This window comes from Tympanuchus pallidicinctus, unplaced genomic scaffold (genome assembly GCF_026119805.1).
Source record: "Tympanuchus pallidicinctus isolate F22 unplaced genomic scaffold, pur_lepc_1.0 scaffold3, whole genome shotgun sequence".
NCBI classification, from domain to species: domain Eukaryota; kingdom Metazoa; phylum Chordata; class Aves; order Galliformes; family Phasianidae; genus Tympanuchus; species Tympanuchus pallidicinctus.
This window is the reverse complement of record NW_026294747.1, coordinates 76,150,830-76,165,695: the sequence shown is the minus strand read 5'-3', so window position 1 is coordinate 76,165,695 and position 14,866 is coordinate 76,150,830. Positions and strand designations below refer to the sequence as shown.

General features: G+C 52.7%; 1 protein-coding gene across 1 annotated transcript in view; it reads left to right on the top strand.

The window, feature by feature from the left end:
- The first annotated feature begins 13,853 nt into the window (after positions 1-13,853).
- PTF1A (pancreas associated transcription factor 1a) overlaps positions 13,854-14,866 on the top strand; it is a 1,222-nt gene continuing 209 nt past the window's right edge. Inside the window, exons 1-2 of the mRNA XM_052694622.1 lie at positions 13,854-14,478; positions 14,566-14,866. The exon at positions 14,566-14,866 is cut by the window's right edge and continues 209 nt beyond it. Of these exons, the coding sequence (XP_052550582.1) occupies positions 13,854-14,478; positions 14,566-14,768 (828 nt within the window). The 3' untranslated portion in view covers positions 14,769-14,866. The remainder of the gene's footprint in view (positions 14,479-14,565) is intronic.

Here is a 14,866-nt window from a genome sequence, read left to right as displayed (position 1 = left end):
TGTTCCTTCCCTGGGATCATTTTTGTGGCCATTCTCTGGATGTGCTCCAACAGCTCCATGTCTCTCCTGTACAGAGGACTCCATATCTGGACACAGTACTGCAGGCGAGATCTCACAGTGCAGAGTAGAGGAGCAGGATCACCTCGCTGACCTGCTGACCATGCTTCATTTGATGCAGCCTGTGCCCAGGGCACAGTTGGCTGTCTGAGCTGTTAGGGCACATTGCTGGCTCATGACCAGTACTTGTTAGGGAAGGGTCAAACATAGCACAAAGGAAGGCATTAGAGTCCAAAAGAGATAATGAGAATTAGTGGTTTCATTTCAAGGAGTCAGAACTCATGGATGACGAGATGGCCAGTAAGAGTGATTGTTGGCAGCTACAGAGTGAGCTCTCAGGAATGGGGTGCTGAGATCAATCCTTCCTGATGTGACAGTCCCTTGGGGAGATTTTTGACAGAGCTATGAGATACCTTCACATTTTCTTGGATTGCTGAAGGACAAAGCTTTGCAAAGGGCTAGGATTGGAGCAAGCTAGAAGCAGGTGTTCCTGCTTGATTGACCACACTGTTAATCAGAATACCAGGTGCAAAATGAACCCTCACACATCCACTGCCCCAGGAATGACCCTAATCCTAATCCAGAAAATCTTCACTCCCTATTTTAGGCTTTACATTACCTCTTAGTCCTGGGCCTCTCCTGAATGCGCTTGGGTATTCATGCTTGGGTCCATTATGAACAAAGGTCATTAAACCTTGTCATGTACAATGTCTAGCTGGAGTTTCCTTAGGCCCCCAGAGAAGGAAAAAAGGGGCTCCATGACACTTCCCCTTGGCAATAGTCCAAATAGCCGCTTGCCTCTGGGCTTGGGCTGTAAGAAGGGCATTTTCCAAAAACTGATCACATGTAACTTTCAGTGACCTTGTAGCCTTCACTTTACGTTTATGAATGAATCTCTATTAAAAGCAGGGGGTAAATGTTTTTTCTTTGTCCCTCTTTCAGTTTACAAATTTGTCTTCTCCTATAGCCAGCTGTTAAAAGATTGGTTCTGCCCCTGCTTTCACCTTTCCTGTTTTATCAGCTAAGACGTCAAACTGAGGCCTGACCACTTGGTGTTAAAGATCCATGGCTCTTTTTGTAAGGCAGTGGCCTGGCCAACTCTAGACTCTAAATGCTGCCTTGTCTTACAGTTTGAGTTAGCCTCTCACACCCTGAATTGCTAGGCGTTGTTGCCTTGAGCAGTGAACAGCTTCTGTGTCCTTATTCAGGGGGGACAGCAGTTAGGCAGTAGGTGAAAGAAACTGCGTGTACTTCTGACTTCCTAGAGTTGCTAAGAGGCTTAACTTTTTTAGCTCCTGCAATTTGTTTGTTTGACACCCACTGTTGAAAAGGGCTGTAGAAATTCCTATGATGACTCATTATTTTGGCTCTGTTCTATTACCCTATCACCCTTGTTTCAATTTATCTTCTTTTCTGCAAGATTTCACCTTCTTGCACTTCACCTGCCTCAAGAACAGGCAGAAAGTGCTAATAAGAAAACATTGCCTAGAACAGACAGTGAACAAATCACACCAAAAAGGCATAACAAAACTTCTCCATTCTGCCCATGCAGTGGTATTTAACAAGTCGCTGAGCACCTCCCCACTGATAACTACAGCTGAGCAGAGGGGTTCAGCTCTGCTTGTGATGACTTCCCAGCCTGCAGCAACCACAGTGGTGGCTGCAAAGGCCCGTCTGCTATCAGGCTGTCCTACTGACTGGAGAAGGGCAAATGAGACCATTTATTGGGACTGTGGAGGGTCAGCAGCTTGTGGGTGTTGGGGTGATGCAGACATGATTATGGGGTTGACATGCACCACAGCATGAAGACCTTGTGGAGTGAGGTGTGGTGTAGGGAGTAAGTGGGAATGGAGGTGGTATTCTTCTTAAGAAAAACAACATGGGATGTTAGGGGATACTGCTCTGTAGAGGTACGTGGATGCATGGATGGTTTTGGAGACGGGTGGATGGTGACTTCTCAGGATTACCTGCAAATACTGTTTTTAAAACTTTACTTTCATATTCCAGAATAATCTGGTAATTTTATTTTAGAACACAGAGCAGCTCAGATGGCTGCTCTGCAGCGACGTCTGAGGCGTGTTTGCTTTCCTGCTACAACCCGAGATCATCTAGAAAAAGCTGCTCCCCACAAATAGATTATACAGACCTACTTTCTCTCTCCAAGTCTTTCTCCACACAGTGCTTTAGGTGGGTCATGTATTGAGAGGGGAGGCTTGTTATCTACAGTTTGCTGTTGCATCAAAGGAAGTTGCAGATGCTCGGCATGGATCTGATCCAATGCTCTTTGAAGTCAATGCAAAGCCTTCCCTCAGCCCCTCATTCAGTTCCCCTCTCTCAGTAGCTCCTTATGCAAATCATAGTCTATTTTGTGTATCTCTCAAATAGAATCAACACGTTTCTCCCAAACATATCCCTTTGTGGAACTGGATAGCAAACCTTTCAAAATTCTTGGCATTCTCTTTTTCTGATGAAGCGTGACTTGAAAGCAAATTGGAACCAACCAAAGCAGGGGAAGAAGCAAGCCCTGACCCCACAAACCTGTGGAAGTACCAATTACTGGGAGCTATTATCACGCTGACTGCAGTAGGACTGCTCACCTGGGTAACAGCCAGGAGAAATAGGCCTTGGAGGGGGACCTGCTGAAAATCAGACACAACACAGATGAATGCGGGCCACTTGACAGCAGAAGGCTGTCAGGAAGCCAAATGGGAAAGAGCTGCCCAAACCTAAAATAAAATCACCTCATTTTCAAAATAAAGAAATAAATGAAATCACATATGGAACTGTGTATGGAGTATAGAAATCCTAGAAAGTTGAGGGCAAACTGATGAAAACTGAGGCCAAAATTCAGAGTAGAGGCTAAAACTACAACCTGGGGCAGCCCCACTCATGATGGCAGGGATGCATCCTAACGCTTTGCCTTTTAAGATAGTCCTCGTGCATTCGTGTGCCAGCAGCCCCCTTACAATTAGAAATCCAGGATGCAGATTAAAGCAATAGCAGGTGGCAATGTAATTGCTATCAGCCTTACATCTGAACCTCTCGTTTGCCACATAAGCTCCCTACAGCTGGCTCTCAGCCCTGTGCCTTAGGACACTTTTGAAGAAGGGTTGGAAGTCCACACGCTGCCCAGGGTGGGTGCTGCCATTTGGAGGAAGGGAGGAGAGGAGCTGCTGCCCTTTTTCCATTTGCCAGGGCAAGAGTGCAAACGTCAGCCACTTGCAGGGAGCTTTTGTGACATTACGAATCTGGAAAGGCAGAGCTAGGTCCTAGGCTGAGGTGCTGAGGTGCCGGGGCGCAGCGCCATGCCGGGCCGCTGCCGTTCCGCGCGACGTCACAAGATGGCGGCAGTGAGCCGAGGCGCGGCCGGGTCTGCGGGGCGGCGTCGGGTTTTGCGGGCAAACTGGCGATGGAGCGCGAGGCTGCTGCGCGCACAGCGCCTGTAGCGTGAGGGGGATCCTCAGGGCTTCGTGGAGCTCCGCTGCAAAACCGGCCTGTGGGTTTGGCTGCCATCTCCGGAGGAGCTGGTGTGAAGCCAAAAGCTGTTTTAAACCTCTCTCTGTTGTGCTGTGGTGTTTTGCTGACCGCTGGTGTGTTCCCTCAGACACTGCCAACAAGCACGCCTACAGAACACACTTCAGCCCAGAACTGAAAGGTCTGGCAGATTTATTTGCAGTTCATTTTCCTGTCTCCAGAAGTCTCTGTGGCATTGGCCTCCAGGCAGGAATGGTGGAAAGCTGCCAGCTCTCTGCTGGTATTTTGGTGATAGACAAAAACGACTTGAAATGCAGAAAGACAGAACTTGAGGGAGCAGCATAGCTTGCGAAAGGAGATGGCAACTCTGGGCACTGGAGCAGGCAGCCCAGAGAGGTGGTGGATGCCCCATCCCTGGGGACATTTCACTGCCAGGCTGGACGGGGCTCTGAGCGCCCTGATCTAGCTGTAGGTGTCCTTGTTTGCTGCAGGGGAGTTGGACTAGATGGCCTTTAAAAGGTCCCTTCCCACTCCAACAATTCTATGATTCTGTGACAGGCAAGGGAATCAGGCACTCGCCAAAATGAGGTGACATGGATATGAAATTTGGTAAGTAACTGGGATAGATGATGGAAGAAATTTGGGTTGCACCCACTGTGAGCATTCAAAACATGAACAACCTGGGTGATTTTTATGGCTTAGGCTATATTTATTAACATGACACTTCAAAGCAGGTGTGAAGGTATGTTCACCATATAAACTCAATTTGGTTTTGGTGGCAGGAGAGAACTGGTGGTGCCATAGCCAACAGTGCATCCTAAATGTATTCTTGTCCCTCAACAGCTATTCCTAAAGAATTGAAACCTCACAGAATCTAAAATATAGGGAGGCAGCATCTCTACATTCTAAGGAAAGGAAAATCCACTGTATGGTTCCCAGGCAGACGTCCTGGGAATGCAGGAGCTGAGCTGTAAGGACCTGCAGAGGATTTGAAATGAATGTTGGCATGGCATACAGAGGGCAGTGAATTCACACGCGTTCCCCTAAGCCTTTGTGTGCCAGCCCACAGGGCCAGCTCTCACTGCCCAGCCCCACTGCGTTAATTAAGGGATTCCCACTGCCCAGGAACAGGTGCAGCCCCACCCAAACAACAACGCTACAGACAAAAGATTATAAATAAGGGCTAAATCCCTCTACTGTACATTGCAGTGGTGAGCAGGGACAGGTGGCCTAGGGTAATTCGGGTTCCGTCCTCATGCTAGGGTGGGAAACTGTAGCAGCTCATTTGGATCTGATAACTCCTTGTGGGCTGTATTGATGTGGAAGCTGATGAAGGCATGGATTAAATCAAACAGCCTGTGTGTAACTGGCAATGGAATTATTCCTGCAGATTTTTGACAGCTTGCAAATAAAGGCAGAAACACTTGTTTGTTTAGTCATAACTGATGATAGAGATCTTGCACGTGAGATGAGTACATGCACAGAGCTAAAACCCACGAGTAACAGTTCTCATGAACCCTTGGGACTGATGATATCCAGAAGAGACCTTGAGCATTTCAATAACAAAAATGAGGCTTTTGTCATCCAATTTGATCTTTGATGTGCTTCTTTTTTTTTTTTTTAATTTACTGCATTTGCTGTTGTCATTAGCTGTGTCATGACATTAGTGTAGATACTTACACTGTAGATCTGGGGGAAGGTCACACTACATCTTGGGCTGTGGGCAGCACAGATGATCTTTCATCTCTGCATTCTATACTAATGGATATATCAAAGCCTTGTGTCTTGAGTATATGTGGCTCTGCTGCTACAGATCTTGCAAGTTTTCATGTGGTCAAAAGTCTGTTTTCTGCACTTAATAGATAGGGCTGAGTTATAAAACCTTGAATTCCTCTCAATGAACAGAAACCCCAAAACTAAGGTTTAATCAGTGCAGATTCTCTTGGTAATTGTTAAAGGGCTATAAGTATATAAAGAGGCTATTCCAGATTTCAGGATGCTTTGGACTAATCTTCCTACCTTAGATATCTTGAGTAGAATTGAAAATCAGAGAAAATAAACATAGACCACTCTAGGTGCTAGGCACTTAAATACTACACTTAGATACTTTGAGGAGGCATTTGAATCTTTAAGTGTCACAGTGCCCTTTAAAACATGTCGCTTCCTAAATATTAGATCTCTAGCCTGAAGCTAATTTTTTTTTAGTTCCTTCTATTGCCTGTGAAAAGGAAATGGAGTCTCCAAAGGCCAATTGACTTCATCTTAAGGAAGTTCCCTCCTGAAGGTGGTTTGTTACAACCATTATTTTCCTCTCGACTATTTATGAAAAACTTATATTCAGGGATTCAGTCACTTCAACACAGATGTTCTGTCCCATCATCAGTGATCTCATAGTCTCCAACTGAACTTGCAGAAAGCTGGGTCTTGTGTCATATCAGCAAACTCCAGGAAATGTCTTGGCTGCTGTTTAGTACTTAATGTGACGTCGTGTTCCTGTGTGCAAAGAACTGAATCAATCTTCTAGCTCATATCCAGCTTTTGAGTGGCTGTTATTGGCAATAATGACTCACTCTCTAAGTCACTTTCTTGAGGTCACAGGACATTGATGCCAGAACCATGTGTTTACATGCACAAAAAAAGAGCAAAGGAGAGGATCCTGGGAAGTATAAGACTATCAGCATAACCATGATAATGAGAGTCAATTATTAATCAATGTGTAAGCACACAAGTGATAAGAAGGCAGTAGCACATATCGAAATGGATTAATCAGGAACATATCACTTCAAATTAATTCAGGGTCCTTATTTGAAGGACTGGCTAGCCAAGTGCACAGTGGGATAGATGTGCATGTAGACTTTGTTAGTGTCAAATTACTTGCTCTTATAAACAAAACTGTGTAATGAGATCAAAATGAAATAGGGATTAGAATGAGAACATAATGTTTGAATCATGTGGAAGCACCGATGCCAAAGCTGGACATGCCAATTGGGTCCTGCATGCATCTGCTGCAGTCTCAATGTTTTCAACAGTAAATTGTCTACTGGGAAAGGGGGAACATAAAACAGTTCCTGCAAGCACTGGCTGGGACAGACCGGGAGAGGCTGATTCAGAGAACAGGATCAGGACTCAAATTGATCTTCACAGATTGGAGAGCTTGTCTGAAATCAATAAGCCTCACTGTGATAAAGACAAGTACAAAATACACTTTTAGGACAAAAGACAGTTCAAATGCACGGTGTGTGAAATGGGAAATAACTGATAAGGCAGCAGTGCTACAGGAATGGATCGACTGGCTATTGTGAACCACTTGCAAGTTAAAGCTAGGTTAAAGCTTATACAGAAAAGCAAATGTTGTTTGGCGACATATTAGCAGCAGCATCTTGGGTAAAACACTGAGGTAATTATTCTGCTCTACTTGGCACTGTTGAGGCTTAGCTTGAGTACAGTGTCCAGTTTTGGACATTACATTTGAAGAAAAGCTGCAGGGAAATAGTGGACAACAGCAATATAAAGGTGTTTTAAAAGTCCACACTGAAGCTAAATGAGTTTGTGTAGCCTCAGGAAGTGATCTTTGGTAGATGACATGGTAAACATTCTCATTTTGAGAAAGGTGCTTAGAGAGTGGAATGAACAGTATTCTCCCATGCCTACCAGAAGGTGAGAGTAGGAGAAGAGGTACCAGGATAGGTAAAACAGAGCAATGCAGTGCATGTGTGGACCGTTTCCAAAGAAAGTGCAGCATCTCCTTGTGCAGATGTTTTTTCATGTCCCTGACTTAGTTAATAATTGGCCACAAAGATAAACGCCTCAGGGCTAAAAGATGCAGAGATGTGGTTTTGCAATGCCTGAATTGTAGGTGCTGGGCACCCAGCCTCAAGGCTCTGAGTATGGCGAGAGGCAGGCGATCAACAAAGAGTGCAGGAGCAAGCCAGTGAGCTCAGCAAGAAGCCAACAGGTGCTATAAGACATCTCTGGGCTGGAGAACACCCTGACTGCACCTGCAAATGCAGACTGAAGGATTTCCTCTGGGTATCCTTTCTTGGAACTGAACAACCAAGGCAGCTCAGGTCTTCAGAGCTAAAAGTCATCAGAATAGCTTTCGTGTCTTATTGCAGCGACACAGCAGCCATGCAGCATGCTTTCTCAGGAGAGACACTGGTGGGTTTAGACAGTAGCTGAAGAGAGATTCGTGGGAGCGTGGGCCCACAGGTGCTTTGAGCTGTGTGGTTCTACCTGCACCTCTAAGACTTGCTCCTTCAAAACAGGAATCTTTCGCTGAAAACTCAGCTGTAATGAAGAGCATCTATAAATTTTAATAAAATGACTCACTGCTTGGGTTCTAAAAGCTATTAGACAAGTTCATAGAAAAGACAGAGAAAACTGTTAGCTCTTAGACTCACAGGAACAGTGTCTGGCAAAAGAAATCGCTGGGCTCCTTCCACTGTCACAGGTGAGTGAAGGAACTGGATGGACCTGTGCCATGGCCCAGGACAGTCACAGGTGCCTCCTTGTTCATACAGAGCCAATGGGAAATTTTTGTGAAGAGTTTTATAACAGAAGAAGGAATCTTGTAACAACATCTGACAAAGTCACAGAGCAAGAAAGGCATCTTGGCACTGGGGAGGCTTGAAAGATCATCAGGGGAAAGCCTACAAGTGGAAGTAGTAGAATGAGAAAGAAGGAATTAAGTCCAGTGTGAAGAGATGTGCAATCAGGGAGTATTGTAAGAGCTGTGCTGTGATCTCTGTAGTCCTTGCCAAATAGAGAAGAAGGACCTTGGTCACTAGTTAATGACCAAGTGGTTACAAGCCACTGAAGGAACATGGCCATGGAAAGAGTAAAAATCACCGTAACAGTATGACTTGAGGGCTTTTGGCAGAAGGGTGAGGGCTGACGATGCTCTCCAAGGAGCCACGAGGACTCTCCTGGATGAAAGTGTGCAGTCACAGTTCTGGTTGTCCCAGAAGATTAATTCTTGTTGAGAAAAGGTCAGGGAAAGGTGATTTGGATCTGTCTGACACTGAGTTTCAGTTGCATATGCTGGCAAAAAGAGAGCCAGGAAGGAATGTGGAAACTGTATATAAACCTAAGGGAAAATCCCATGAAGAGAGAGATCTTTAATGGGCACCCACTCTTGCACAAGAACAAACAGTCATAACCCAGAAGGAAGAAATAAAGGGAGGGAATTAGGAAACAGAGGGATTCTCTGACCACAAAGGAGCGACGAGAGGGAAAACTTCATTCCGGACCATTCCCTCACCCCACGAGTGCTTGTGTGTACTGGCAACCGGGACTTCTTATCAAACTGTGCTTGTTAAGTTCTGCTTTCCTCCGGTGGCCTTGAGCACGAGCCCTCGGGGGGAGCGGGCTCCCTGCCGCCGCTACCTGCGGCTCGGGGCCGCCTCGGCCTCCGGGGCCGCCGGGAGGTGCTGTGGCGGCGCTCACACCTGAGCCGCTCCCGCACACGGCCGCAGGCTGCTCGTCGGCCCGGGGCTCGGCCGGCTCCCCTGATTTAAATGGTATTAGCGTTGCACCCCGCTATTGTCAGGGCAATTTAGGAGGTGATGAAACAGTAAATTGTTGATGGTTGAAACGTAGGCAGCTTTGTGCTCTGCCAAGCAGGTGCCTGGCGGTTTTAGTCAAGGATTGGTAAATTTACAAGAGCGCAGTGGACGTGCCCTCCCCGGGCTATTGTGAAATTCAGGAGGGAACAAAGGAGAACGTGAATATTCACACAGTCGCCTTTCAGCGTGTGGCATTTCTCCGCAATGTTTAAAGCTTTTTTTTTTTTTTTTTTTTTTTTTTTGGTCTAAAAAAAAAGAGGGAAAAAAAAATCAGAAAGTACCTGTTTGCGTTTTAAAGCGCATGGAAATCACCCGTGAGCAACCATATAATTTGATTTGCTAAGCAATCTGCGAGGCGATTGCACATCATTTATAATGTTCATTGAGCATTTTGCTTAATTGTGTCTCTTTTTGTAAAGGAAGCACAGCCCCCTCCCGGCTGCGGCCGGCACAAGTGGCGAGATTCCCATGGACGGCAGCTTTGCCGCAGACAAACGCCCGCCTCGCGCGAGGCTTTTCCCAAGCGGAACGGCCGGCGCGGTGCCGACGCGCACGTCTGGGAGCCGAGAATGGGGCGCAGGTACGAGCTCGCCGCTGGAAGCCTCTCCATTCAGGATGCGGGCAGGTGCTGCCCGGCCGGCGGCGGAGGCGCGGCTGCGGGCGCGGTGCCCTCCGGCCGGCCGTCGCTCGACGGGGCGCTGCGGGGCGGGGGAGAGGCGTCGGGCCGGGCCGCGCGCTGCGGGTTCTGCGGAGCGCTCGCGGCCGCCACCAGCCCGGCAAGGGAGCGCGCTCCGAGCGCGGCCTCCCCTCCGCCGAGCCCGGGGCTGGCGCCGGTCCCGCTCCGGTCGGGGCAAAGCCGGCAGCCGGCGAGGAGCGAGCCTCGCCCGTCCGCCCGCCCGCACCTCGCCGGCCTCGGCCGCCCAGCCGCACCATATAATTTGATTTTCCCCCGTGCCCGCAAATCGATTGCAGCTCATTTGTTATATTCAGCGGCTCCTCGGGGCGGGAGAGCGGGGGAGAAAGGCGGGCCGGGGGAGCCCTCCCTCCGCCCCCCACCCGCCGCCCGCCGCCGGCACAAGTGTTGGGATTCCCATGGGCTGCGCTGCTCTCCAGCTTGCCGTGCTGGCACCCCGGGCCGCGCGGCCGACAGAGGGGGGTTTGTAGACACGGTGACCTCCGCGATCTCGCCTTGAAAGAGCCTGAAAGGAGGCTCTTTACGCTGCATTACTAGCCAGGCGCCCAGGTACCGGCGCCGAGGGGAGCCCGACCCCGGCTGCAGGTGCCTCCCCCCCTCCCCACGGCGCCACGCTCGCCCCACGAGCGATGCCGAGGGCGGGGGGAGAAGCTCTCCCCGGCTTATTTATGGCCCCCACGTGGTGACGGGGCCGGGCCGAGCTCCCTGCGCAGAGCTGGTGGCCGCGTGGGATGCCCTGAGACAGCCCCGAGAGGGGCCGGGGGTCCCCCGCTTCGGGACAGGAACGGTGCAGGAGGTGCGGACAGGGAGCGGGCAGCTCCCCACAGCTGCGTTGCACTTGGCTTCAAGTCACCGCTTGTTGATTGTAAACAAAACGGAGGAGATGCTATTTTCCATCAGCTGAAGCGCCGTTTGAAATCAAGGGTTCCAATAGGGCTGTCCGTTTGCTTTTAATCTTTTCCTGCTAAAATATCATTCGTGCAGATGTTGGGCCAACTTTAGACCAGTTTTTAAAAGACTCCCTCTTCCTTTCTGCATCAAACACTGTATCTCTGAAAGGGCCCAACACACGAAGGAATCGCAGCAGGAGCCGGTGAGTTTTGTAATCTGATGGAAAAGAAAAAAAAAACTTCACACTCTCTATTTGCCCCATTGTGTCTCTGTGGCCTCCAGACCTCTGCTTAAACAGAGACTGGCGGGGTGGAGATGGAGATTTGCAGAAGAAAATTTGACACAAGGGAAGGGGGAACTCCCCCAGCTTGTCTCCTTGTGTATGTGGCTTCATGGCATTGGCTTAGCACCATGAGTTAGACAAAACATGCAGGTAACCTAGGAGTAAGAGCTGGAGTTTATGCTCTTTGTGGATAATCTACGGATAATCCCACAGACACCTCTTAGGGCACCTGAAGCATCTCATCTCTAAATAAGAGGTTTCATTATTCTGAACGTCACATGCATTTGAAAATGCTTCAGAAGACTTTGGAGTGAAAGACAGCATATGGGACGTGGACCTTGGTTCTTCTTGACAAGACTTTGCCCATGCTCCCTTAACTCCCCCTCAGTGCTAACACGTGTCCCTACTTCCATCTTTGAGCAGTTGGGCACAGAATGCACAAAATGGGGAGTACGTGGTACACACAGTGGGGAGTCTCAGGAGCGTGCAGCATCCTCGAGCATGATTAGGGTTAGGGTTGAGTTAGGGCTCGCTTAAGGTTGGGCTAGGGCTCAGTTCAGGTTGGGTTAGGATTGGATTAGGATTGGCTTGGGGCTTAGTTAAGGTGGGCTGGGGTTGGGTTAGGTTTAGACTAGAGTTGGCAACAGGAGGGTGGGATGGGGTGTAGAGCTTCTTCCCTCCACTCTGCTGGGGCTGGATTTGTCTCACTGTCTTCGAAGGGGAGGAAGTGTGGCCCTTGGTGCCCCCCTCTAGTTCCTGCCCTCGGGGAATAGGAATGATGCTCATTGGGAGCTACTCAGGCACTTCCCCTCTGGAGGTGCTGCCGGGATTGTCACTCCCGCACGCAGGCGGATGTCAGGGCGATCCCCGACGGGCGTTTGCGACACGGGCGGTGCTTGCCCAGGTGCTTGGCCGCGGTACTGCGACCGCCTCCATCTTGTCACAAGTTTCCTTTTCATGAAGTCTTGGGCAACGCTTGCGTCAGGCATCCCTAAGGGAGATGCGAGTTCCTTTTCCATGCGCAAATGCGCAGAGCGGAACAGTAGCGTTACAAAGCTCTGCCCCACGGGCACGGCTGCGTTCAGGCGATGTCCCTGAGCGGGGTACCTGAGCTGAGCTGTCGTCCCGCCCCATCAGGAAACCACCAGCAGTTTGTCCTCGCTTTCCAGCAGTCGTTGTCTGAAAACCTTCCGCTGGCAGCCCTGGAGTCCCGAGCTCGGGAAATCTCGTTCCCAATAGCTCTGCGGGTTCCCGAAATACCCCTCTGTCCTTCCAGCATCGTGATGCTGCGAGAGACCCACAAAAGGTCCCCAACGCCTATGGAGCTGCACCCGACGTGCGGGCAGCACACGGCAATCGTGCTGATCACGGCCGGTTCCGAAACTCTCCATCTCCTCCTGGGGAAGCGTGGCAGAGCAGAGGATTGTCACTCGTGGGTGCTGCCCCCTGGGCACGGGGGAAAAGAAACAGCGCCGGCAATTCGGGAAAGTCTCTTGAAGTCTCCTGAGCAGTGGTTTGTCTCCGGGTAAGGGTGGCAGTGTCCGAGCGTTCCGTGCAGGAGACGTGCATCCGTGTCTCTAGGCACGATTCCTTCACACGCAGCGGGGATGCGTTGCACATGGGGCACACGGGAAAACTTTTCCCATCGGGAGGAAAGAGCGGCTCCGGCTGTCAGGGAGCGCTCGCTCCGACGCCGGGCGGGGCGGCGGACGGGGAACGGGGCTTTTTCCAAGTGTCCCCCTCTCGCCGTGCCGGTGGCTGCGGCCACTCGTGGGCGCGTCCGCGGCATCGCTCGGAGGTTCCCTCCCTCTCGCCCCGTCCTCAACGCAGTCCGAAGGCGTTCTGAGAAGGGCTGTGCGAGGCTCTTTGTTCCCCCCGGGACTCACACGTCCCCGCCGTTATCACGGCGCTGTCAGCCGCTTTGAAGTTGCGGTCATTTGTTACTTTTCGGAGCGGCCCCGGCTCGCTTCGCTGATATAGGGGTTCGCTTCCCCCTCCGGTTTGATCTCTGCCTGCACCGTACGAAGCCACGCTCGATAAAACCTCGACAGCCTTTGCCGGCAAAATATCGCAGCGCTAATGAGGGAGATAATCCTTCCCTAATCTGATGTGTAATCCATTTCCTCGCAGTGAGAATTGTGAACGCTTTCATCAGTGAGAGTCCGTTAGGGAATTATTAACCGGGCCTCAGCCAAACGGGACGGCTGCGGGGAAAGGAAAAACGCGGCACGGCCCCGTGTGCCACCCACCGACGGGGCCTTGGCGGCCGCCGCGGTGCGACCGAACGCTACGCGGCCAGCTCCTCTCCGAAAGCGCCGCTCTGCCCACGGCTCTGCCGGCAGCGGCTGAGCCCCGCGGTGCCGCAGCCCGGGGCAGCCTCCGGCCTCCGCACGCTCGGGAGAGAGACCGGGACCGCGCGCCCGACGTAAATGAACCGCGGGCGGCGCGGAGCCTTCGACGGCGCGCATCCCGCCCCCAGTGGACCGTGCGCTGCCCGGGGCCGGCGGGGCAGGGGGCTCCCTCTCCGCCAGCCCCTCGCCCGACGGCATCCCCGAGATGCTCCCCCATCTCCCCCGCCCCACTCGCACTCCCCCGGCGGGGCGGGGGTTGGGGCGGCGGCTCCCCCTGCGGGCGCCGATTGGCTGGCGGCGGCGGTCACTGGCACGCGCCCGGGGATGTCGTTATAAGACTCCTCGCGTGCCGGCCCGCCGCGCCAGCCGGCTCCGGCCTCCTCCCCGGAGAGCGGCGGCACCGGGCCCGGCCTCCCAGCGCGCCGCCGTTCCGCCAGGGGCGGGGAGGGGCGGGGGCCGGGGCGGCCGCGAGCGAAGCCGGCGGGAGCGGGCGGAGGCGCGTCCCGGCAGGGCCGCCCCCCCCGCCTCGCGGCGGCGACATGGACGCGGTGCTGCTGGAGCACTTCCCCGCGGGGCTGGACTCCTTCTCCTCGCCGCCCTACTTCGACGAGGAGGACTTCTTCCCCGAGCCGCCCTCGCGGGAGGCGCTGGGCGCCGACGGGCTGCCGGAGCCCGACGTGGACTTCCTCGGCCGGCAGCTGCACGAGTACTACCGCGACGGCGGGGACCCCGACGGCGGCTATTGCTGCGAGCCGGCGGCCGCCGCCTTCCCGCCGTCGCCCGCCTCTCCCGGCTTCGCCTACGAGTGCTGCGGGGCGGCGGGCGCGGGGCTGCTGTCGCCGGGGGGGCGGCTCCGGGCGCTGGGCTCGGCCAAGCGGCGGCGGCGGGAGCGCTCCGAGGCGGAGCTGCAGCAGCTGCGGCAGGCAGCCAACGTGCGGGAGCGCCGGCGGATGCAGTCCATCAACGACGCCTTCGAGGGGCTGCGCTCGCACATCCCCACGCTGCCCTACGAAAAGCGGCTCTCCAAGGTGGACACGCTGCGGCTCGCCATCGGCTACATCAACTTCCTCAGCGAGCTGGTGCGCTCCGACCTGCCGCTGCGCAGTGCCGGCGGGGACGGCCCCAGCCAGCCCAAGAAAATCATCATCTGCCACCGCGGCACAAGTAAGTGGCCCCCGCCGCCGCCCGCCCCGTCGCGGCCCCGTCTGGGCGGCCCCGCCGTAACCTCCTGTCTCTCTCCCCCTCGGCCAGGATCTCCCTCCCCTAGCGACCCCGACTACGGCCTCCCCCCGCTGGCCGGCCACTCGCTGTCGTGGACCGACGAGAAGCAGCTCAAGGAGCAAAACGTCATCAGGACGGCCAAGGTGTGGACCCCCGAGGACCCGCGGAAGGCGAACGCCAAACCCTCGCTCAGCGACATCGAGAACGAACCCCCCCTCGGCTTCGTGCCGTGAGGCTGCGCCCCTCCACCCCCGTGCTGCACGGACAGACTTCCACCCCAAGTGTAACTTAAGACTCAGACTCTAAGGCAATCAACTTTATTTATCTATTT